This window comes from Eleutherodactylus coqui, chromosome 3, assembly GCF_035609145.1.
Source record: "Eleutherodactylus coqui strain aEleCoq1 chromosome 3, aEleCoq1.hap1, whole genome shotgun sequence".
NCBI classification, from domain to species: domain Eukaryota; kingdom Metazoa; phylum Chordata; class Amphibia; order Anura; family Eleutherodactylidae; genus Eleutherodactylus; species Eleutherodactylus coqui.
Genome location: NC_089839.1, coordinates 3,859,886 through 3,885,799, shown reverse-complemented (window position 1 = coordinate 3,885,799; position 25,914 = coordinate 3,859,886). Strand labels below are relative to the sequence as shown.

At 46.9% G+C, this 25,914-nt stretch overlaps 1 protein-coding gene across 4 annotated transcripts in view; it reads left to right on the top strand.

Moving 5' to 3' along the window:
* The first annotated feature begins 20,090 nt into the window (after positions 1-20,090).
* LOC136619689 (spermatogenesis-associated protein 7-like) overlaps positions 20,091-25,914 on the top strand; it is a 184,214-nt gene continuing 178,390 nt past the window's right edge. For all 4 annotated transcript variants that reach the window (XM_066594457.1, XM_066594458.1, XM_066594456.1 and 1 more), the window contains exon 1: positions 20,091-20,189. In XM_066594457.1, the coding sequence (XP_066450554.1) occupies positions 20,171-20,189 (19 nt within the window). In that variant the 5' untranslated portion in view covers positions 20,091-20,170. The remainder of the gene's footprint in view (positions 20,190-25,914) is intronic.

Here is a 25,914-nt window from a genome sequence, read left to right as displayed (position 1 = left end):
GGGCTATTCCCATCTTTGCTTTACATGGCCAAGGTAAGAAAACCCGACGGCTCTGCTCCAACCACTTGCAAGAAGAGTTGATTGTTCTTCTAATTCACATGTATCAAAACCAAAATCATAACGACCTTCAGAATAAAGGTAACATTTCATTCTCAGCACCCGGTCAGCGGCCACAAAACAGCAGCAGAACTGATCCGAAGACTAACCAATAGAAAGCTTGGATGACAAGAAATGTTATATATCTGATGAAAAAGATCTAAGAAAAAGCTAACGGTGGTCCGATGGCATCAGGCTGCAGTGGGGTCCTCGCACATGGTCAAGGATGACATTAAAGGGGTTGTACAGTTATAATCTATTGATTGCGTATCTTCAGGATGCCATGAATAGTAGACTGGAGAGAGTCTGTCGTCCAAGAACCCAACAACCATCTGTTCTTCGAACTAGTGCAGTTATGCATGTAACTGATTTGTGCAGGAAGCAGACAGCTCTGTTCCTACTGCAGTGGCCAAGCTTGGTATTGCAGGCCAAGTTCCTATTCATGTCAATAAAACCTTTGCCTGTAATACCCAACCTGGCCACTGCAGTAGGAATGGAGATATCTGCTTCCTGTAGAAATCTGCTCTGTGCACAAGTACACTGGCCCAAGAACACCTGACCGACGAGGGTCCCTGTGATCTACTATTGATGACCTACTCTGAGGATAGGCAAACAATAGTTTACAAGTGGACCACCCCTTTAAACCTCAGTTCACACACAGAAATAAATTAACACCAAAACTGACCTGAAAAAAAAAACAACAACCTTGTTCATTCAGTTGTAATATACTAGTTGTGGGGAATTTAGCATCAGGGGAATCTTTTATGGCCGTGCTTCTTGGCCCTCTCTGCTCCCTTCTGAGGTTCTGAGGCACAGATGTCAGCCCATTGGCAGCCCCACAACACAATCCCCTAGCTCTGCTACCGGATTTATGTTATCAGCTTGGTTCTGGTGCTGTATCTATGTACTGAGCTTGGTTCTGGTGCTGTATTTACAGTATTATGAGCTTGGTTCTGGTGCTGTATCTATGTACTGAGCTTGTTTCTGGTGGTGTATTTACAGTATTATGAGCTTGGTTCTGGTGCTGTATCTATGTACTGAGCTTGGTTCTGGTGGTGTATTTACAGTATTATGAGCTTGGTTCTGGTGCTGTATCTATGTACTGAGCTTGGTTCTGGTGCTGTATTTACAGTATTATGAGCTTGGTTCTGGTGCTGTATTTATATGTTGACATGGGTGCTATATTTATGCAGTGAGCTTTTCTGGTGTTATTTCTATCTACTGAGTGGGGCAGGCTGAGCCAGGAGGCAGGATATGAGCCCCATCAAGCATTTAGGGAGGCCTGGCCCAGGCTCTAAGTAGTCCAGCGGCTAGTAGTGCTTACTATCTTCCTTACACACAGGCAGGACTGCCTCTCCTGTCTGACGCTGTCACTCCGCTCCAATGCTTGAGCCGTCCTGTCTGGGTGTTTAGGGCGGATAGTAAGCTTGGTTCTGGTGCTGTATTTATGTTACGAGATTGGTTCTGGTTCAGTATTTATTCCCTGTGGGTATGCTGCTATGTTGCTGCTCTGCATGCAGGCTGCTTATCGTTGCAATGCATACTGCTTTTTTCTTATGATGGGGGTGTCAAAGAATTCCATGTAAACATTTAATCTAAGGCTGGCACCGACTGAGGACAATATATTTTTTTAGGCTGCACAAAATATGTCATCAGCCAAGAAATGAGCACTTGCTTGTACACCGGTGTAGTGGCCCAAAACAATGGGGCCCCTCCAAAACAGTATGCATGCATTTGTCTACTGTATTGTCAGTGTCTTCTGTGTTGCATGAATGATGTGCATTGCATAGCTGCAGCACTGAAAGAGTCAGTTGTCTGGTATGTGAGCTGACTGTCAGGAAAATGTATCTGTTTGTTTGCCATGTGACCTTGTGATATATATGTGGATGCAAGGTGCGTGAGTGAGAGGAGAAGAGGGTTGAGTGTCTTGAGTTCTGTCCTAGATCTACAAGAGGACCACACAGGCACCTTCAGCCAGTGCGGCCCAGAATGCAAGAGGCTGAAAGCAATCTACAGCCTATCCTGGGCCTGCTGTACCTAGGAGATGTGACCCCTTTAATGTTAAGAGAGAGAGAGAGAGAATGAGGAGTCGCCAGAGAATGAGTGTTGGCCGGTAGAAAGTTGGAGAAGAGAAGAAAGAGTGTCACCAGGATCAGGACCTACAGATAACAAGACTGTGGTTTCTCCTGACCTCCCATGAATCTTCCCTGTCGCACCGTCTTGAGTTTTTTGCACTGTTCTACTGCTCGCGTGTATTGATGGATTGTAACCAAGTTGTTTTCAAGTAAACGAGCTTCGCCGACCGTTCCCGGTTTGGCTCAGAAAGTTAAATTCCTGTGTGTGGACTCTTTATTACCACCAACTGAATTCACCGCAGAGGGTGGAACGGTGGCGTCACGAGTGATACAAAGGACTAAGGTAATCCAGCATTGGGTTCTCCTGTTTAATAGCCTGCCCTTGGCCCCTAGGACATGTCACCGGTTACCCTCCGGGTGGGAGATGGCAGGTCCCAAACTCAACCATGCTGTCTACTAGGCTGGGGCTCACTCCTCAGACGTTGCAGGGTGGAGCTTTCTTGGCATCACGAACAGGATGAATCTTATGTGCCTGTTCTCAAAAAGCCGCAAAAGAAATGCTTTCCTGCCATTTTTTCAGTTGCGGAAGATTTTTGCTTGTGTCTCAGCTAAATAGACTTCTGGTTCTAAGGCCCTCTGAGATTCTCTAGACGTCCACGACAAGATCCCTCTGATCCTCTGAGTTATTTGAAATAGTCGAGAACAAGATCCCTCCAACCCTCTGAGCCTGTAGCAAGTGTCAGGACAAGGTTGCGGTTCCCCTGAGCTTCCAGGAATTGAAGTAAACACGATTGTGGTTCCTCTGAGCTTAACAACATTTACCAGAGTGGTGAAAAACCGAGTCATCTGCCAGAAATGCAGAAAGAAGACCCCAATTTATACACAAAGATGTGTTCCATGCTAATGAAGGACTGTGTTATGCTAATAGACCGTATGGAATTGCCTGCGTTCCAGGGTGAGCAACCAACTACTAGTATGGACTTTGCGCTAAGAGTCAAGATGGCATCCAGCCCTCATGTTCTTCATCAACAAATCTTCAGCCCATGAAAATTTCCCGCCAATGTGGAAACAGTAGGGTGGTCATCCCCACCGCGGAGCAACAGTCTGCAGCTGGGAACCACCCAGAGGAGGAGAGTTCCTCTGCCTTCAGCAAACCACTGGATTTGTCTGAGCAGACACAAGAAGGAGAAAGCATGACTTGCACTACTTTGCGCTGCGTGCCAGCCGGATACCCCCCGCCTCAACCCAGCTTCTATCGTGGCCACAAACCGGAGTTATAAGGGCTGGTGATGCCGTTACTGTCCCCTCTTACTCTACTGCCAGAGGGACGCCTTGAGGAGCCTTCCCAATGGGAGTTTGTCTGGTTTAGAAACCTGAGGCCTGCCAGGAAAAGGTTTCCCCCAATTTCTATTTCTTCAAAGAGGAACAGGGACCGAGTACCTCAGACTTTGCCCAGAAAGCAAACAAAGTGATCGTCATTCATGGTGACAATACAGAGGCCAGAACTGCTGTTACTCCTAGGTTGCGTGCCCATGTACGCAACTTTGAGGATCCTGAGGTGCAACTGGCACCATTGGCAGAACTGTATCGTCCTCTTAGTGGACCCCCACTTGTCAGTGTCTCTAATCAGGGCATAGAACAAGTTGCGGACGTGGAGGTAAGGCCTTTTCTGTGTCAGAGCCCGTCTCTTTGTTCTTCAGTGGGCATTCGATCGTGGAGCAGCTGTGAGATTCCCACAGGCTTCACCACGAAGTCGGAAGCTGAAGAGCCTGCTGCTATGCATCAGATGGCTACCTGGTGTTAAGAGACTGCCGTAATTGTGAGTCAAAGAGACTGTTGTTTTTTTTTTTCCCTTTTTGCTAAACCCCAAAAGAGACTTTAAGGTTTATTTTCCCCTTGCATAGTCTGCAAAACTGTTATTCTTTGAAAATGTCATTGCAACGTTCATATGTGTGAGAAAATGTGCAGGAACGTAATGCCAGTCTGAGTAGAAAAGCGTCTGCATTTATAATGAGCGCCTGTTTTGAGTAATGGTATGCAAATGAGTTAGGAGGTTTCTGTCTGCAAGTTCTACTACTCCACTTCAGCCCGTCCGCATGCTCTTCTGTCTGTCTCAGGGGAGGCATCCACAATGTACATCTTTATCCTTAGTCAGCTCAGTTGGGCGTATGTACCTAAGGTTACTGCCCTCCATGAGATAATTTTCTGTGACAGCGATGATCATGCCACTTATACTCTATTCAGACCTACCAGTCAACCCTTCTCTATTCTTTGTCTAGCTGCAGTGTGCTGCGTTTCTTCTTTAGTCTTTGGGGAGAAGAGTTATGTAATAGTCCCCCATAGCAATGTTAGTGTATCTTGGATTCCATCCAACCTAACAGTTTTCAGTGGTCTGGCCATACCACTTCAGCACATGCTGTCATAAATTTATGCTTTTCATAGAAAGTGACGTCTTAAAGTAATCTAGTTACACTTTGATGGGTAAGCTCTAAGTAGCAACCGAAGGGTGAGTTGTGTTTACAGGCTCTGCCTTGCGCACTCAGTGACTGTGTAGATGTTTTGCTAGATGGGATTGTGAAGAACACTGAAGACTAGTCTGCTCGGGACTTTGCACTCTGTTAAAGAGGCACCTGGGTCAGCTTGTTTTAAGTAGGGGGGAACTGTAGTGGCCCAGGACAATGGGGCCCCTCCATAACAGTATGCATGCATTTGTTTACTGTATTGTCAGTGTCTTCTGTGTTGCATGAATGATGTGCATTGCATAGCTGCAGCACTGAAAGAGTTAACTGGTATGTGAGCTGACTGTCTGGAAAATATATCTGTTCGTTTGTCATGTGACCTTGTGATATATATGTGGATGCAAGGTGCATGAGTGAGAGGAGAAGAGAGTTGAGTGTGTTGAGTTCTGTCCTGGATCTGCAAGAGGACCACACAAGCACCTTCAGTCTGTGTCGCACAGAATGGAAAAGGCTAAAAGCAATCTACAGCCTATCCTGGGCTTGTGAAAGTACGCCTTCAATGCTAAGAGAGAGAGAATGAGGAGTCGCCATGCAGCGCACCTGTCCCCAAATGTGAGTGTTGACCGGTAGAGAGTTGGAGAAGAGAAGAAAGAGTGCCGCCGGGATCAGGACCTACAGATAACAAGACTGTGGTTTCTCCTGACCTCCCATGAATCTTCCCTGTCACACCATCTTGAGTTTTTTGTGCTGTTCTACTGCTGGCGTGTATTGATGGATTGTAACCAAGTTGTTTTCAAGTAAACGAGCTTCACCAATCGCCGACTCAGAAAGTTAAATTCCTGTGTGTAGACTCTTTATTACCAACAACTGAATTCACCACAGAGGATGGAACGGTGGCGTCACGAGTGATACAAAGGACTAAGGTAATCTATCATTGGGTTCCCCTGTTTAATAGTGTGCCCTCGGCTCCTCGAACGTGTCACTGGTTACCCTCCGGGTGGGAGACGGTATAGCCACCGTGACAGGGCCCAAACTCTAGCCCGCTGTCCCCTAGGCTGGGGCCCGCTCCTCGGACACAGCTAATTGCTGTCCTATTTACAGGGAGTAGTTGTTGGGCGAGTGAGCCTTCTAATGATCACTCATTCAGTAATAAACTAATAAAGCATTTAGCAAGAAACAGGATTGACAAACTCCGGTATGGGAAAATCCAACTTTTCCCCTTGTCTTCATTCTGTCTACTTCTCTTCACTCTGTACTTTGTATTCTGTCTACTCAGCACTGAAAATGTCCACATGCCAGAAATACGCTACTCTGTCTCTTAAAGTTTTGTAGTTTTACAGTATTTTTGACATCTGTCATATTATTGACGGATTCTGGATTTTTCATCCAGCCGCTGCTGCAAAAAGTCGACTCCCTTCGCTGCATGACATGAAATATTAATTGTTATGAGCGGCTAATATCAGCCTTTCAATTTGGGCATTATACTTGAAATTGGGAAGCGGTAAGTCGTGCTTCATTTACACTGACTGTATCACTCAATCAAGTTGCAGAAACTCAGGAATTCCTTGGGGGGCTTTAGGTTTGTTCCCCTGAAATTCTTAAAGAAATCTCTAACTGCTGTGTGAGGAGATCTGCGAGGTGTAACTAGTAATTGCTATTTCCTCCAGCCGGCTCACCCCTCGCTCTCCTATCTGCTGCAGCATTATTTTACTACCTTTTCTACTTGACAGAATATTTATTTCACCGCACATCGCGGTGTCAGCCCACGTTTCCAGATGCTTCTTCCTCAGTTGTTCTCTAGGCCACATTAGTCAGTCTCCAACTGTCCTTTGAACTAGACGCCTTCTTCCCATAGTTTTCTATATTGCAGACTGCTCCCTCCTCTGGCTTTCTATGCTGGCAATCAACATCCGCTTCCCATTGGTTGGAGACCACTCACCCTGTCTCTTGAAGACCCCTTCTTTCCTTGGTGTCCTTTGTTGACCATCCCCATATTTCCTGTGTTGCAGACTACTCCCTCCGTTTTTTCTATGCTGACAATCACTATCTCCTTTCCCTGATTTCTTGATTTTCTAGCAACCCTTTTCATTGATGCAAAGTCACATCTTCCCTTTGTTGAAGACCACTTCTTTTCCTGGTTTCTTTTGTTGTTGGAGGCCACTCTTTCATGAGCTCTTCAAAACCACTTTTTCTTGCCAATTCTCTTGGGAGCATCTGCCCAAAATTCATTCTTTTAGTTTATAGGATGGTTTACAGTATAAGGCATCAATGAGCTCTTTACCTGGTTGCCTTTTTTTACTGACCATCCTTTCCATTAGTTGAAGGCCACTTCTTTGACTTATTGCAGACTACTCCTTCCTCTGGTTTCATAAAGTACCAACCACTCCTTCCTTTGGTTTTCCATGTACAGCGTCCAAGGAGCGGGCCCCAGCCTTAGGAGACAGCGGGGTAGAGTTTGGACCTTGCCATGGTAGCTCTACCATCACCTACCCGCAGGGTAACCAGGGACACGTCCAAGGGGCTGAGGACAGACTATTAAATAGGTTAACCCACTGGTGGTTTACCTTAGTCCCTTGTCACGGGTGACGCCACCGTTCCGTCCTCTGCAGTGAATTCCAGAAGATGCAATAATGAGTCCACCACACAGAGGTTACTTTTAAAAGGCTGAACCAGCAACGGTTGGTAAAGCGGTTTACTGTAGAAATAAACTTGTACAAAGTAGAAACAGTCACAAACAATCTACAGCCACCGCCAGGACACGGGTGCAGGAGGATTGTGGTGCGATGGAGGAAACACGAGAGGGCAGATGAATCTGCAGGCTGGTTATCTGCGGGGATCTGTTCCCGGACGCTCTTCTTACTCTCAGGACTCTCTCCCGGCACACGCTCACAGTTTAGGAACTGCTCTCAGCGCTGCACAGTGAACTCACACAGGCTTGTGGGTTTTCTTGGTGGTCAGCATAGAGGCCAGGGTAGGTTGGACCCAGAACACACACAACATCCTCTCTGCCACTTCCATCTTCCCGGCCCAAAGACTGAAGGTGACTGTGGGCAGACAGGCTCCCAGAAAGCAGAAGAAGGAAGACTCTTGGAAAAAGACAAAGACCCACTCATGCACCTTGCAAACACATAAATATATATATACAGTGAACTGCATACTGGGAATCGGACTTATGGACAGACATAACATAAGGACTGACAAACGACTAAAACACTAACCTTACATACCCATACACATAACAGATGGAATTGCTATAAAAGTACGAGCTATTAGTTTGTGGATTGGCCAAGTCACTTGAGCCCAAACTTTAAGGGCCCTCATTGGCTTGCGGGTCACTGCTCTAACGAGACAACATCCACCAGAGCCGTACCTGCAAGCAGGGCGATCGCCTGATAAGGGCGTCCCCACACTGGAACCTAAGGGGCTAACTAGCCCAGAGATGATACATGATCCAGCAGGACAGAACACAGTTCACACACCAACATACTGTGTGTAGTATACAGAAGTTTCTGGACATTTCTGAATGGTCTATGTGTGTCTTGTGCCTATGTGTATTGTCACTGTCTTCCATCTGAGTGAATATGTGTATTGCATAGCTGAAGCACTGAATGGGTTACTGTCTGGGTTATATCTGTAAATGTATCTTTTGTATGTCATGTGACCTTTTCATATGTATATATATAAAACAAGGTCACATTAGTGTTTTAGTCGTTTGTCATTCCTTATGTTATGTCTGTCCATAAGTCCGGTTCCCAGTATGCAGTTCACTGTCCCTTTGGTGTTCTAGCCAGTGTGTCCTGTTTGAACGCGATACCACTCCTGCGTCCATGCTGCGGTGAGGTGCGCCCAGCGGATGTAACACACTCCTTTCCAAGGTTTTTTCAAATGCCGACCACCCTTTCTATTAGCTGAAGACCACTCATTCCTCTGGTTGCCTAAAATACCAACTACTGCCATTAGTTGAAGACCATGGCTTCCTCTGGTTTTCCATGTTGCCAAGTACTCTTTCCATAGGTTGAAGGCTACTCCTTTCCCTTTTGTAGGTGACTCGTTCCTCTGGCTTCCTGAAGTACCAACCACTCTTTCCACTAGTTGAAGTCTACACCTTCCATTGACTTTCCATGTTGCAGCGAACTCTTTCCATAGATTGAAGCCTACTCCTTCCCCATTGTTGCAGACCACTCCTTCTCCTGGTCTCCAATGTTGCTGGTTACTCCTTCTCTAGTGTCCTACTTTGCTGACCACTCCTTTCCTAGTTTTGCCAGATAGCAGAAAGCTTCTGGTTGGACTCTTCAATGTAAATGAGGTTCTTCCTTTTGGAGAAGTGCTAATTTGCATACTTTTTCCCAGGGAGCATTGACTGTAAGACTCCCTACATCAGTTGGATCTCCATAAGGAAAACCAGTCCCTTGAGAGATGAAGTGATTTAGCAAGCATCTAGCAGCCGCTCTTCTAATTTCCTACAGTATGTAGCCAACCCCTCTTTTCCCAGGGCTCCTTTGATACTGTCCACTTTTTCCATTTGTTGAGGCGCCTCATTCCCCGAGCCTCACACCAACTCCTTCCTCATCACTTCTCTCTGGAGCATCTGTCCAGAACATCAGTGAGTGAAGCCGCTCTTGTAGTTTAGATAAGATGATTTCGAGTTTCCATTTACTGTGGAGCCACAATCCTCATCATCATCACCTGCTCGCTGCGGGCCGCAACATGAGAATGATTATTATGTCTTGATGACTGGAATAGAAGGACATGAAATGCGTTTTCCAAAATTCCATCTTCGGATCTCATTATTTTTAAACCTGCTTCACTTTGCCGATAATAAAGTGCAGATCCTGCAGCCGACTGGGGAAGTGATGTCTAAATGTAGAGCGCTAAGAGCCGGCATTAGTGTTCCTGTTATTTTGGATATACAATGTTGCCATATAAAGCGCAGCTAAAAACGTCTCGTCTGATTCCTTCTAAATTAGGATCGATGCTAAATCCATGTCCAGTAACATGGTCCGGCGGTGGACCCAAGGTAATAGCTGCTGGCTGCTACCTGCGTCCGACCCCTCTCAGTATAACATCCTGAGTTCTTTCTTACGCCTCAGACATTATTTTAGAGGGATTGTCCGAGGTGTAGTCCTATCGCCCCTACTGATTCCCTACATCTCCCATGATGCCACTCAGTCCTCCTTGCCTGTTGTTTGCCTACAGGCTGCAGTCAGTCTGTATACGGGACATCACAAGCTGCGCCAATCGCAGGGCTTAGCGCTCAAGCACCGGGTGCTGTCATTGGCTGCAGCAGCCTGTGATGGGCTGGCTGTCGCTGTAAACATTACGCCACGGAGAAGACCGGCTGCAGCAGCGCTGGACACAGCAGGAATAGGGAGAGGCGGGTATATGACTGTACTCTGTGTCTTGGGGAGCACGGTTTATAACCCCTTTAAGTTGTCATTACTCGGTCTTCAGTGCAGTCTAAGGGTCAGCTCAATATTGCCACGTCTATGGTAATATTTAACCCCTTCATGACTCGGCCGATTTTGGGCTTCAGGACACAACGATTTTTGGCGGATTTTCATCTCCATTTTTCAAAAGCCATAACTTTTTATTTTCCCACGGCGCGGCCGTATGAGGGCTTGTTTTTTGAGCAGCGAACTGTAGTTTTTTCGGTGCCATTTTTGGCTACATAGACTATATTGTAAAACTTTTATTATTTTTTTATGATAACAGGGAGAGAAAACGCATCAATTCTGCCATAGATTTTGGGTTGTTTTTTTTTTACAGCGTTAATCATACAGCACAAATGACACAATACATTTTTTCTGCGGGTCGGTACGGTTACAACGATACCAAAATTCTTATATTTTTTTAGGTTTTTCCACTTTTCTGCGATAAAAACCTTTTTTTTTTAAAAACATTTTTCTAAATCGCTGCATTCAAAGTCCTGTAACTTTTTTATCTGTCCATGGACGGAGCTCTATGAGGGCTTATTTTTTGCAAGACGAGCTGTAGTTTTTATTGGTACCATTTTGGGGAATATACGGCTTTTCTGATCACTTCCATTGCATTTTTTAGGAGGCAATAAAAAGCATGTCATCTTATTGTACGTGTTGATACCAAATATGTGTTATCTTATTTTGTTTTTACCTTTTTTATGCTAATATGAGAAAAAGCATAAAAAAAGGTTTCTTTTTACATTTTTCTTTTTTGTACATTTTTATTATCTTTTTTTACACTGTTTGTGTCCCTCTCGGGGACTTAAAGCACAAAACTGATGATCGCTGTGATAAGACATGGTAGGACTTCTGTCCTGCCATGCCTTATCGCTTATACAGCGATCATAGGCTCTGGCAACACAGGACGCCGGTATCTGGCATCCTGTTGCCATGGCAACCAGCTGGGCTCTCTGCGGTTATATCGCGAGAGCCCGGCAACTTCACAGAGGGAGCGCACTCCCTCTGTGAACCCTTCCCATGCTGCGATCTACATCGCGGGAGGCCGGCTATGACTGACAGCGGGGTCCCGCTGCAGAATAGCGCGAGATCTGTCATGATCTTGCGCTATCCCTATGACGTAAGGGTACGTACTCTTACGTCATGGGGAGGGAAGGGGTTAATGTATCATAAGCCCCTGATCCAAGACATATTAGAAGATTCACAAATAATCTGTCTAACCGCGGATTGTTGTACACCCAGGTTTTTAGTAACGTTTTCCGGCTTCCTTTGTCTCTATAAAATGTTTTCTAAGGTCTTCTGAAAGTTGTTTGCATTGAGGCATGACTCACTAACCAATCATTGAGAAGAACAGATCTGTCTGTAACCAGGCTTTGTGTGCCTTTATTTAATAGGCAAAGCACATGTGAGACCCGAAATCTCATCTTATTGAAATACATTTTGCCAATCAGGTCTTGGAGCAGCCTTGAAGGCTTGTTCACACTACTGCTATGGATTCTATTGTCCTGCTCTGTTATGGGAGCAGTAATATGGAGTCTACTGGCCGAAAGGATCTGTCATAGGCCAGAACTGAATGTCCCAATTGACTGTAATGGGGTCCATTCAGTTTCCAGATAGCCATTTGCGAGCTCTACAGGACACAATGGTGATGCATGCTGTCTATTCCCTCCTGTTTTTTAACAGAATTCAGCACTAGAGGTTCTGATCAGAACTTCCAATGCCGCTGTGAACAGACTGTAATGCAGAGGTTCACTTACTTTTACTCCCTGTACTATGGATGCTTACTCAGTGTGCTCAATAAGACATGAAGGGCAGCATTGCCAGAGTGTTATTAGCCAGAGAAGGTTTTAAAATATAATCTCCAGCAATCTCCGGCATGGATTATAGTAATAGTGACCAGCCTCACCCGGACGTGCCCCCCGGCATCAGGGCTGCAGCAGTGCAACAAAAAAAATCACACTTTTGCCACATATTCCAAAACTGGTGGGAAGCATTTGAGGGTTGGAAGGACAGAGAGAGAAAGTTCTAGAAGAGAGGGGAGGCACAATAGAAGTATTAATCACTTCACTATTTCCAACACCAAGTCGTGGCAAGCAGCCGTGGCTCCAGGGTCACGTTGGCCTTTGCTCCCACGGACAGCCATCCATGTCCTGTCTGATTTCCAGAGTTCTGTTGCAAAACGATGCAGGAAATAATGCTTTGGGACCACAGAATCCACAGAATTGAAAACTAGATGCATGGTGGGCCTAGCTATGTGCGACACAGCTTGTAAGTGTGCACCAGGATGTAGGCTGGGGGTGACCCCCCTTAGGTCTGCCCGTCTGCCTCCTACCCTTTGATATTACAAGGTATGACTGCCAGCCCATCAGCATGTTTATGTATTGAGGTTAGCTGGTGCTGTATTTATTATATCAACTTGGTTTGTGCTGTATTTATGTACTGAGCCTGATTCTGGTGCTGCATAATATTGAGTGCTCGAGCTGTGTTTATGTTATGAGCTTGGTCCTGGTGCTGTATTTATGTTATGAGCTTGGTCCTGGTGCTGTATTTATCTTATGAGCTTGGTTCTGGTGTTGTATTTATGTTATGAGCTTGGCCCTGGTGCTGTATTTATGTTGTGTGCTTGGTCCTGGTGCTGTATTTATGTTGTGTGCTTGGTCCTGGTGCTGTATTTATGTTGTGTGCTTGGTCCTGGTGCTGTATTTATGTTGTGTGCTTGGTCCTGGTGCTGTATTTATGTTGTGTGCTTGGTCCTGGTGCTGTATTTATGTTGTTTGCTTGGTTCTGTTGTTGTATTTATGCTATGAGCTTGGTCCTGGTGCTGTATTTATGTTATGAGCTTGGCCCTGGTTCTGTATTTATGTTGTGTGCTTGGTTCTGGTGCAGTATTTATGTTATGAGCTTTGTTCTGGTGCTGTATTTATGTTATGAGCTTGGTCCTGGTGCTATATTTATGTTATGAGCTTGGTCCTGGTGCTGTATTTATGTTATGAGCTTGGTCCTGGTGCTGTATATATGTTGTTTGCTTGGTCCTGGTGCTGTATTTATGTTATGAGCTTGGTCCTGGTTCTGTATTTATGTTGTGTGCTTGGTTCTGGTGCTGTATTTATGTTATGAGCTTGGTCCTGGTTCTGTATTTATATTGTGTGCTTGGTTCTGGTGCTGTATTTATGTTATGAGCTTGGTCCTGGTGCTGTATTTATGTTGTGTGCTTGGTTCTGGTGCTGTATTTATGTTATGAGCTTGGTCCTGGTGCTGTATTTATGTTGTGTGCTTGGTTCTGGTATTGTACTGAGCTTGGTTATAATGATGTATTTGAGTACAGCTCAGTCCTGTTTTTTTTAACTCTTTTATATTGTCTTTTTTCCATAATATTAATATATAACGGTATAAATATCACATAGTGCCGTGCAGTACAATTGATTCACATACTTGCACAAGGCAGTAACCGTTGTCCTTACTGCCAATTACCGATATTCCTATCCATGTTAATGTTACTCTGCGTATCGTCTATAGGCTTAGGATAAAGGAACAGAAGTAAACATTGTGCAGACAGTATCTTCTAGATTCTCGCACCGTACAAGTCACTTCTCAGGTATACACATATATAGTTATATACAGATGTACACTCACAATTGTAATCTATCAACCAATCAACATTTACACCTAAAGATGCAGCTAAATAAATAAAGGTGGAATTATAATTTCCATGGCGTTTCATCAAATGCCTTCCTTGGTTCTGCCTTAATGGATTTAGGACTGTATTGATTTAGATCACGAATCCCCCGTTCTCCCCGGGGGTAAAGCTTCTCCTGTAAGATCACAAATTATTGTTTTATGTTATTTTTAATCTACCCAACCGATTTGCATCCACTTGGATATAGTACCAAGTTGTAATGGTAAACGGGCGCATACATGTAGTGGCCGAGTACAACAGGGGCCCCTCCTATCCAGTACAACAGGGGCCCCTTATATCCTGTACGAATGCATTTGTCTTGTTAGTGTCTACTGTGTTGCAAGAATGGTGTGGATTGCCTAGCTGCAGCACTGAAAGAGTTAACTGTCTGGTATGTGAGCTGACTGTCTGGAAAATGTGTCTGTTTGTTTGTCATGTGACCTTGTGAGATATATGTGCTTGCAAGGTGCGTGTAAGAGAGCTCTAGAGTTCTGGACGTTGTGATGCTAGTGAGAGGACTACAAGGCAGCTGTCTGTGGCCACCTTCAGCCCAAAGATAGAGAAGATGGAGGGGGCCGAGAGAATGGCCTCTTGTCTGTGAGAACAACTGAAGTGTTTGGGAAGTCTTTCAGCGTGGAGCAGCTGGTGAGTGTGGACCAGTAGAGGGAGCTTGAGAAGTAAGAGTGTACCCTGGGCCAGGACCGACAGATAACTTGGACTGTGGTTTCTCCTGCATCCCCGTGAATTCTCCTTGTCGCACCATCGAGCCAGTTGCTGCTAAGCTGTAATCTGTTGAAGTTAAGTAAAACGACTGGTCGCCCATCCGTTTTCGGAGCCTGTGTCTTAAAGAGTGCCCCTGTGTGGATTTACTCAGTCAACAAAGAATTCCCCCACAGAAGCTGCGTGACAGAGGATTTACTCCAACAGCAGGAATCCCCCGCGGCAGAAGAAACGGTGGCGTCACGAGTGACAAAAGGACTAAGGTATTTCCCCAAGTGGGCTCCCCTGTTTAAGGAGACCGGCCCTCAGCCCTGGGACGGTCACCGGTTACCCTCCAGGTGGGAGACAGGGGAGCCACCGTGACTAGGCCCAAACTCTACCCCGCTGTCTCCTAGGCCACAGCCCGCTCCTCGGTCACTGCATCCACTCCATGGTCTCCTTTGGGTCTTGGAACCTTTCTATAAAAATTTGCCATTTGTTAAAAAAACTTTGCGGCCTGAGATTCTGCACATCTTTCGGTCTCTCCACCCTTAGAAGATATTTCATCTGATGCATTGTATCCAATATTGTCGGGGTTTGGCTTGCAGACAGTTTGTCAACAGACACCTTTTGCTTATTAGAAGGACAGTATGCATCGTAGAAGAAGTTGCAGTGCAATTAGGGAGAGAATGAAATACACCCTTGTGGCGCTAACTGAAGAGTCAGTCCCGCAGGCTCCCGTAAAAGCGTTTGGGTTTCCACCCACAATGTTTTTATTTTTGGGCAATGCCATATACCATGTAGAGAACTGGTCTTTGGTTGGGAGCGCCGAGCACACGCCTGTAATCTGGCAGGGCCTCTGGGATGCTGGGGGATATCGGAGCCATATATCGCCCCATGTATAATATGAAAGAAAGTTTCCCGCCATCGTTCATTCGTTAGGGAAATCTATCCTTCAATCATCCCTTGAGATATCCCTGGGTCCTCTTAAGAAGTAAATCATTCTCTATCTGACGCTGCCCACGCCTCCCTAGGTCAGAGATCGAGTGCCTCTTTGGGGTTGTTGCTATGAGTGAGTCAGTTGGGTTAAGTATCGCTTCTTTAGAGACATCTGAAAGCCGATTACACAAGAAGCTCGGTAATTGTGCATATGGCAACAAGTGGGCCGCCGGTGGATCACACACATCACGTATCGCCTCCAATGTTGTGTATCTAGGCTTCTTATGGTGAAGAAGATGTCTAACCGTCATCATACCTCTGCTATGCCATAATTTAATTATTATCCTGACCCGCCATAAACTCCGGGTGTCCCCACAGATCCATGTGCTTTGACAACTTGAACGATAGTCTGTATGCTTTACAGTTCTAGTGCTGTATTTATCTCATGAGCTTGATTCTAGTGCTATATTTATTTTATGAGCTTGGTCCTGGTGCTGTACTTATGTACTGATGATGGGTCTGGCTATGTTATATGCTTGCATCTGCTTTTATATCAATGTTATGAGCTTGGTTCTGGTATCCTATGTTATGAGCTTGGTTCTGGTGCTGTACATACGCACTGAGCTTGGTTCTGAGGCTGTATTTATGTTATCGGGTTAATTTGTTCTGTATTTGTGCAGTCAGCTTGGTTCAGCTGCTGTATCTGTCTTAAGAGCTTGGTTCTGGTGCTGCAGTTATGTACAGAGCTTGGTTCTCACGTCTGGTGCTGTATTTATTTTGGAAACTTGGTTTGTGCTGTATTTGGTTCTGGCATTGTATTTATGAGCGGAGCTTGGGTCTGGTGCTGTATTTATGAACGGAGCTTGGGTCTAGTGCTGTATTTATGTTAGGAGCTTGGTTCTGGTGCTGTATTTATGTTAGGAGCCTGGGTCTGGTGCTGTATTTATGTTAGGAGCCTGGGTCTGGTGCTGTATTTATGTTAGGAGCCTGGGTCTGGTGCTCTATTTATGTTAGGAGCCTGGGTCTGGTGCTGTATTTAATTTGGAAACTTGGTTTGCGCTGTATTTATGCCCTGAATTCGGTTCTGGCATTGTATTTATGAGCGGAGCTTGGGTCTGGTGCTGTATTTATGTTAGGAGCTTGGTTCTGGTGCTGTATTTATGTATGGAGCTTAGTTCTGGTGCTGTATTTAAGTATGGAGATTGGGTCTGGTGCTGTATTTATGTTAGGAGCTTGGGTCTGGTGCTGTATTTATGTTAGGAGCTTGAGTCTGGTGCTGTACTTATGTTAGAAGCTTGGTTCTGGTGCTGTATTTATGAACGGAGATTGGGTCTGGTGCTGTATTTATGTTAGGAGCTTGGGTCTGGTGCTGTATTTATGTTAGGAGCTTGGTTCTGGTGCTGTATTTATGTAAGGAGCTTGGTTCTGGTGCTGTATTTATTCACTGGGATGTTCTGGTGTAGGTTTGCTGCTATCTTGCTGCTTTCTGCACAAGCAGAATACAGGGAGACTGCCTGTACGTTCAATATGTATCATTCTTTTTTTCATCGGGATGGGGGGACCAGAAAAATTCTGCAAAGAATGACAACTAACCCTACGTTGTCACTGGATGAATGATACGCAGAAGTGAAAACTGGCCACACAGACGACCTACAGACATAGACTCAGATGGAAATATATTCACCCTTCTGTGGATGCAGATCAATCAAGTCTTTATACATTTGGGTAAATGTGACTTGAGTTGCACCGGAGCAAAGAAACAATGTCTGTGAATGTATCCGCGCCCCGTGAATGAGCAGCGACATTGTTTGTGATGCCTCCTCCCTCCCCAGAGAATGCACCCGTCTTATTGTCCGCACCCCTTGTACCGCGGGTGATGAATCGCTGGGCACATTATCATTAACCCTAAATGTAGGCAGCAGTCGTGGCGCAGCTCGTGCGGTCTGAGACGCCGCCGTGTCAAGTCTTTGATGTTGTCACCACTTTGAGTAATTGGGATATTTTCTTCATATCCGGCCAAATATGGAGGCCGCCTGCATTTTCCATTAGCGCAATCAAAACCAATCAGGAACCGAGAGTAAACAAATTATAACTGCGGCTTCCACAGCGGAGAAGAAAACACAAAGACACGACACAAACAAATCAGCATTAACAGCTGGTAATATTATTAGAAACTGAGCAGGAAGCTCCGCAAACGCCGGCCGCCGCGCATTCTGTATTAGTAGCCGATCGCTGCAAAAATCCTGGGATGTTTGTTATGTGGATCTCATTACGCTCAAGGCTATCGATCAAAGAGTAAGAAACAGCGCCACGCTTGTCTGTGGCCATATCTGGTACTGCAGCTCAGCCGATCCAGTCAACGTTGTAATAGCAGACATAGCTCCATGACAGAATAAATACATACATTAATAAAATAATATATAAGATACTTTGTTTGAGCCCCCGGCCCTTTATTACAGCTCATAGCACTCTCATGATTGGCGCCCCCTGTACGGTAATTCTCCCCGTGACCCCGGAGTGCGGCATAAAATCAAGTTTTCTGTGGAACATTAGATGGAAGATCCGGCGATCGGAGCGACTTCCAACGAGGCCGGTCATCGGTGCTAGACTAGCCGGGGTCTCACCACCAACAGCGGGGGGTTTATCATTTAATGGTATGGAAAGTATACAGAGAATGGCGCGATCGAGGAAAACATCCAGCGAAAGGGGATCCATAGGACAGAAACAACTCATCACTGAAAGGGGTCGGAGGAGGATGTCAGGAATCGTTCTGACCAACAGGCTGCACAGTCAGCTGAATACAACGCTGCAGCTCCAACTAACGTGTCCGAACGCACAACTCGCCGTTCCTCCGCACGGATGGTATAACAGCGGGCGACCAGTTCCAGCGCCATTGTGTCTAAGAGAAACAGAAAGACTCCAGCGGGCAAAAGAGCGCCAAACTTGTATCATTGAGCAGCGGGAAAACATCTCCTGGTCAGATGGAGCCAGATTTATGTGCTGATGGGAGGTCAGAATTTGGCACAAGCAGCATGAATCGCTGACCCCTTCCTGTCAGACGGTCAGAATATGTCAGCACCGCCATCTAATCTGCAGCGACTACAAGAAGCTTCCTGTCCGCAGGGGCCGATATTCCTGCACAACCGCTTCATCACCTAGAGGAATCTACACCGCGATGAATCACTGCGGGTCTGAAGCCAAAGGAGTCCAACGCTACTAGATGGGGGTTATTAAGGGGCCATTCAATATATAAAGTGAATGATCAGTGCATTAGGAAGATCTCGCTCCATCTTTTTGAGCATTCATGGCTTTCAGACATCAGGGAACAGATCCCACAAGGTGGCTAAGATCCTCCATACCCAATCCCGCCCATGCCCGCTATGGCAGCGCATTTTCTGGATAAGTGGGGGTAAATCGTAAACATGTGCAGTGGGGTTGCAGTCCGGGGAGTTTGGTGACCAAGGCGGTGTGGAGAATTCATTATTGTCTTCCAACCACCTGGTGATCCAGGCTCACCATTGAAGGATTGTGGTATGAGTAGCCAATGGTCATAGGCCATGCCAGGACAATGCTCCCCAGACCATGACACTGCTACCAACGGCCTGTTGAACCCAAATAGTACACCCATGGTATACGGCTTTATACTGTTCACACCAGATGCCATCTGCATAGTTCAGCCATATGTCACTCTAGACGGCTTTCTGCCATGTGTCCAACGTTCATTGGCATCTTTCCTGGGCCTATGCAAGGCATTGGTGTGGATGATGGGGGTCACCAGGGGCACTCGTGTCTATCTTCAGCTATGGAATCCCAGTCAATGTAAGGTATGCTGCATGGTCATTGAAGAAATTTGTCTAACTTGCCCGCTGCTGCACTGATGGGGCATTTAGTCAACTGTGACACATTGCTGCTGAGATACCAGATGTGCCACCCAACACTCACCCCTAGGGCCAACCACAATGTGATCTTCTATCGGATGTCTGTCCATGGTCCAACCGGTCTTGGTACACTCTAGGAACTGCGCTTCAGGAACAGTCAACAATGTGACTGGCAGCACACCTCCGGGCACCAACAACCGGTCTGCAGTCCAAGTCACTCAATTACCACATTTACCCACGACTGCCAAATGTTTCCTTCTGCTGCCCAGAGGAGCGATCAGTGCGTTATCTGGGAGCAGACCGTGATGCGGCCATCATGTGGTACCGCGGTACTGATCCCAAGATAATGAAAAAAGTATCATCCGGTGTCGGCAGGAGAGCAAAATGTGATTGTTCTCAGCAAGAGAAACCAAGTGATCTTGTCCGTCAGGGTTCTCTTACTGTATATTGCCAGCCTCTCTGCTGTCGGAGCCTATCCAACGTGTCACCTCAGGTAGTACTGGCTTTAGCCAGCAGATAGCGCCGTTGTATAACAGCAGAAAAAGAGTAAGCCCCCTAGGAAAACCGGGATACAAATTGTATTGGAAAGGGTTAAGTTGCTGCAGCCACAAAATGATCCGAAGTTTGTAATAAGACGTGTTTGATAAGTCGCTTCTGTTGTATTTCAGCCACATCGGTGGCATAAAGCCTTGGCCGTGATCCACGTTCCACTGCCGGGATGCAGCGCTGCGACAGGTTTGTCTATTTGCTCTTCTTTCTTTGTGACCCTGCAGAATGTTTACCGTTGTTATGGGGATCACATACTCTCAGTCTCCACGCCCGGCTGAGGACTCCGCTCCGCCGCGGCCGTCTGCTGCTCTGCGCTGGGATCCAGCAGTGAAGGGCTTCCTATAGATTGTGCCGGCGTTCACCGATGGCCCCGACACACGGAGGTGAGGACTTCTCTGCTTCCATAGATAAACAACCGATCAGGAAATGGACATTGATTTTCACTTAAACCACTTTGGACGCAGAAATTAGAATGTGATGTCAGATTGGTGTTTAATGTTCAACAAAGTAAATAGAAGAAGTAATAATTATATGAACCTCTGATTATACAATCAATGTCGGAGCGAGGCAGAACCCAGAAGGAGCCGCGATCTAATGAGCCCATCTGTGTGATCGTAACATTGATAGAAGTGGCTACAGTATCAGAGCGAAAGGGTCATTTATTGTGGAGAACCGACCCCTGCTGTACCACCTCTAGCTTAGATACAAGATGTGATACTGCAGGCATGGAGGCTCTAGTACCCTGTTGTACCGCCTCTAGCTTAGATACAAGATGTGATACTGCAGGCATGGAGGCTCTAGTACCCTGTTGTACCGCCTCTAGCTTAGATACAAGATGTGATACTGCAGGCATGGAGGCTCTAGTACCCTGTTGTACCGCCTCTAGCTTAGATACAAGATGTGATACTGCAGGCATGGAGGCTCGAGTACCCTGTTGTACCGCCTCTAGCTTAGATACAAGATGTGATACTGCAGGCATGGAGGCTCTAGTACTCTGTTGTACCGCCTCTAGCTTAGATACAAGATGTGATACGGCGGGCATGGAGGCTCTAGTACCCTGTTGTACCGCCTCTAGCTTAGATACAAGATGTGATACTGCAGGCATGGAGGCTCTAGTACCCTGTTGTACCGCCTCTAGCTTAGATACAAGATGTGATACTGCAGGCATGGAGGCTCTAGTACCCTGTTGTACCGCCTCTAGCTTAGATACAAGATGTGATACTGCAGGCATGGAGGCTCTAGTACCCTGTTGTACCGCCTCTAGCTTGGATACAAGATGTGATACTGCAGGCATGGAGGCTCTAGTACCCTGTTGTACCACCTCTAGCTTGAATACAAGATGTGATACGGGCGGGCATGGAGGCTCTAGTACCCTGTTGTACCACCTCTAGCTTGGATACAAGATGTGATACTGGCAGGCATGGAGGCTCTAGTACCCTGCTGTACCACCTCTCGCTTAGATACAAGATGTGATACTGCAGGCATGGAGGCTCTAGTACCCTGTTGTACCACCTCTAGCTTAGATACAAGATGTGATACTGCAGGCATGGAGGCTCTAGTACCCTGTTGTACCGCCTCTAGCTTAGATACAAGATGTGATACTGCAGGCATGGAGGCTCTAGTACCCTGTTGTACCGCCTCTAGCTTAGATACAAGATGTGATACTGCAGGCATGGAGGCTCTAGTACCCTGTTGTACCGCCTCTAGCTTAGATACAAGATGTGATACTGCAGGCATGGAGGCTCTAGTACTCTGTTGTACCGCCTCTAGCTTAGATACAAGATGTGATACGACGGGCATGGAGGCTCTAGTACCCTGTTGTACCGCCTCTAGCTTGGATACAAGATGTGATACGGGCGGGCATGGAGGCTCTAGTACCCTGTTGTACCACCTCTAGCTTAGATACAAGATGTGATACTGCAGGCATGGAGGCTCTAGTACCCTGTTGTACCACATCTAGCTTGAATACAAGATGTGATACGGGCGGGCATGGAGGCTCTAGTACCCTGTTGTACGACCTCTAGCTTAGATACAAGATGTGATACTGCAGGCATGGAGGCTCTAGCACCCTGTTGTACTGCCTCTATCTTGGATACAAGATGTGATACGGGAGGCATAGAGGCTCTAGTACCCTGTTGTACCGCCTCTAGCTTGGATACAAGATGTGATACTGCAGGCATGGAGGCTCTAGTACCCCGTTGTACCACCTCTAGCTTGGATACAAGATGTGATACGGGAGGGCATGGAGGCTCTAGTACTTTGTTGTACCACCTCTAGCTTGGCTGCACGATATGATATGGGCATACATGGAGGCTCTAGTACCCTGTTGTACCACCTCTAGCTTAGATACAAGATGTGATACTGCAGGCATGGAGGCTCTAGTACCCCGTTGTACCACCTCTAGCTTGGATACAAGATGTGATACGGGAGGGCATGGAGGCTCTAGTACTTTGTTGTACCGCCTCTAGCTTGGATGCAAGATGTGATACAGGCAGCCATGGAGGCTCTAGTACCCTGTTGTACCGAAACTAGCTTGGATACAAGATGTGATACGAGTGGGCATAGAGGCTCTAGCACCCTGTTGTACCGCCTCTAGCTTGGATACAAGATGTGATACGGTTGGGCATGGAGGCTCCAGTACTCTGTTGTACCACCTCTAGCTTGGATACAAGATGTGATACGGGTTGGAATGGAGGCTCTAGTACCCTGTTGTGCCTCCTCTAACTTGGATACAAGGTGTGGTACGGGGGCATGGAGGTTCTAGTACCCTGTTGTACCGCCTCTAGCTAGGATACAAGATGTGATACGGGTAGGCATGGAAGCTCTAGTACCCTGTTGTACCACCTCTAGCTTGGATAAAAGATGTGATACAGGTGGGCATGGAGGCTCTTGTACCCTGTTGTACACCTCTAGCTTAGATACAAGACGTGATACGGAGGGTGAGGATGAAGGCTCTGGTACCCTGTTGTACCGCCTCTAGCTTGGATACAAGATGTGATAAAGGTGGGCATGGAGGCTCTAGTACCCTGTTGGACCATCTCTAGCTTGGATACAAGATGTGATACGGGGAGCATGGAAGCTCTAGTACCCTGTTGGACCACCTCTAGCTTGGATACAAGATGTGATACGGGTGGACATGGAGGCTCTAGTACCCTGTTGTACCACCTCTAGCTTGGATGAAAGATGTGATACGGATGGGCATGGAGGCTCTAGTACCCTGTTGTACCACCTCTAGCTTGGATGCAAGATGCGATACGGGCAGGCATGGAAGCTCTAGTACCCTGTTGTACAACTCTAGCTTAGATACAAGACGTGATACAGCAGGTGAGAAAGAAGGCTCTAGTACCCTGTTGTACAGCCTGTAGCTTGAATATAAGATGTGGAACAGTTGGAGCTGCTGGTGCTTGTTGGACGATCAGATGGTCCTCTCTACTGGTGGTCTGTAAAGGGGGGTTCTGAGCCCGGTAACCTTGTGTGCCCCCATCCACTGGTCCCAACACCTCCTAACAGTTTGGTCAGATGCTCCTCTCTACTGGTGGCCTGCAGGGGGCGTCCTGAGCCCAGTCACCTTGTATCCCTCACACATCCACTGGTCCCAACACCTCCTAACAGTCCGGTCAGATGCTCCTCTCCACTGGTGGTCTGTAGGGGGCGTCCTGAGCCCGGTCACCTTGTATCCCTCACACATCCACTGGTCCCAACACCTCCTAATAGTCTGGTCAGACACTCCTCTCTACTGGTGGTCTGTAGGGGGCATCCTGAGCCCGGTCACCTTGTGTGCCTCAATCCACTGGTCCCAACACCTCCTAACAGTCTGGTCAGACGCTACTCTATACTGGTGGTCTGTGGGGGGCGTCCTGAGCCAAGTCACCTTGTGTGCCCCCATCCACTAGTCATAACACCTCCTAACAGTCTGGTCAGACGCTCCTCTCTACTGGTGGTCTGTAGAGGGCATCCTGAGCCCGGTCACCTTGTGTGCTCCCATCCACTGGTCATAACACCTCCTAACAGTCTGGTCAGACACTACTCTATACTGGTGGTCTGTGGGGGGCGTCCTGAGCCAAGTCACCTTGTGTGCCCCCCCATCCACTGGTCATAACACCTCCTAACAGTCTGGTCAGACGCTCCTCTCTACTGGTGGTTTGTAGGGGGCATGCTGAGTTTGGTTACCTTGTATCCCTCACACATCCATTGGTCCCAACACCACCTAACAGTCCAGTCAGACGCTCCTCTCTACTGGTGGTCTGTAGGGGGCGTCCTGAGCCCAGTCAGCTTATGTGCCCTCATCCACTGGTCCCAACATCTCCTAACAGTCTGGTCAGATGCTCCTCTCTACTGGTGGTCTGTAGGGGGTGTCCTGAGCCCGGTCACCTTGTGTGCCCTCATACATCCACTGGTCCCAACACCTCCTAACAGTCTGGTCAGACGCTCCTCTCTACTGGTGGTCTGTAGGGGGCGTCCTGAGCCCGTTCACCTTGTGTGCCACCATCCACTGGTCACAGCACCCCCTAACAGTCTGGTCAGACAATCCTCTCTACTGGTGGTCTGTGGGGGGCGTCCTGAGCCTGATCACCTTGTGTGTCCTCACACATCCACTGATCCCAACACCCCCTAACAGTCTAGTCAGAATGGCAATTTATGGATATGACCATCCAGCTTCTCAAATCCCAATAATGCGCCCCCTCTGGTAATGGGGTGAAATCTCTTCTCTGCTTCGTAGAGGCGTCTAGTAGCCAACAAGCGGAAGAAGAGGTCACTACGCACAAGGAGCCTCCGAGAGCCTCTTATAGGCCAAAGGGGGAACCACTTTTAGGGTCTCAGGTGACAAGACTGTTCATCTAATCACCACAACTCTCATCACATATCTGCCTGAGATGACTGCTCTTGAAGCCAAGTGTCAATTTCTATGGACTTGATTTTTTTGCAAAGAGTGTATATTACAGAGCTATTTCGCGAGATCCGATCCTTTGCAGCTCTGGGCCCCGCATTGCTTGTGTAAAAAGTATCCAGGAGGACCTAGAGTTCATCCAGTTCGTCCTCCTTCATGGACCGAATGCCGTACTTACAGTGAAGATTGATGCACAGTTGTGACCACCGGGCCTTGCTAATATAGTCACCCCTTTGATATTTTTCGTGTTTTGTTGCTTTAAGACCTGGAATTAAAAATGGATTTTTGGGTTTGTGAAAACAGGTAAAGTGTAGTGTCTGCAGTGAGGACAGGTAAAGTGTAGTGTCTGCAGTGAAGACAGGTAAAGTCTAGTGTCAGCAGTGAGGGCAGCTAAGGTGTAGTGTCTGCAGTGAAGACAGGTAAAGTGTAGTGTCTGCAGTGAAGACAGGTAAAGTGTAGTGTCTGCAGTATAGACAGGTAAAGTGTAGTGTCTGCAGTGAAGACAGGTAAAGTGTAGTGTCTGCAGTGAAGACAGGTAAAGTCTAGTGTCAGCAGTGAGGGCAGCTAAGGTGTAGTGTCTGCAGTGAAGACAGGTAAAGTGTAGTGTCTGCAGTGAAGACAGGTAAAGTGTAGTGTCTGCAGTGAAGACAGGTAAAGTGTAGTGTCTGCAGTGAAGACAGGTAAAGTGTACTGTCTGCATTGAAGACAGGTAAAGTGTACTGTCTGCAATGATGACATTTAAAGCGTAGTGTCTGCAGTGAGGACAGGTAAAGTGTAGTGTCTGCAGTGAGGACAGGTAAAGTGTAGTGTCTGCAGTGAAGACAGGTAAAGTGTACTGTCTGCAGTATAGACAGGTAAAGTGTAGTGTCTGCAGTGAGGACAGGTAAAGTGTAGTGTCTGCAGTGAGGACAGGTAAAGTGTAGTGTCTGCAGCGAGGGCAGCTAAGGTGTAGTGTCTGCAGTATAGACAGGTAAAGTGTAGTGTCTGCAGTGAGGACAGGTAAACTGTAATGTCTGCAGTGAAGACAGCTAAAGTGTAGTGTCTGCAGTGAGGACACGTAAAGTGTAGTGTCTGCAGTGAGGACAGGTAAACTGTAATACCTGCAGTGAAGTCAGCTAAAGTGTAGTGTCTGCAGTGAGGACAGGTAAAGTGTAGTGTCTGCAGTGAAGACAGGTAAAGTGTAGTGTCTGCAGTGAAGACAGGTAAAGTATAGTCTCTGC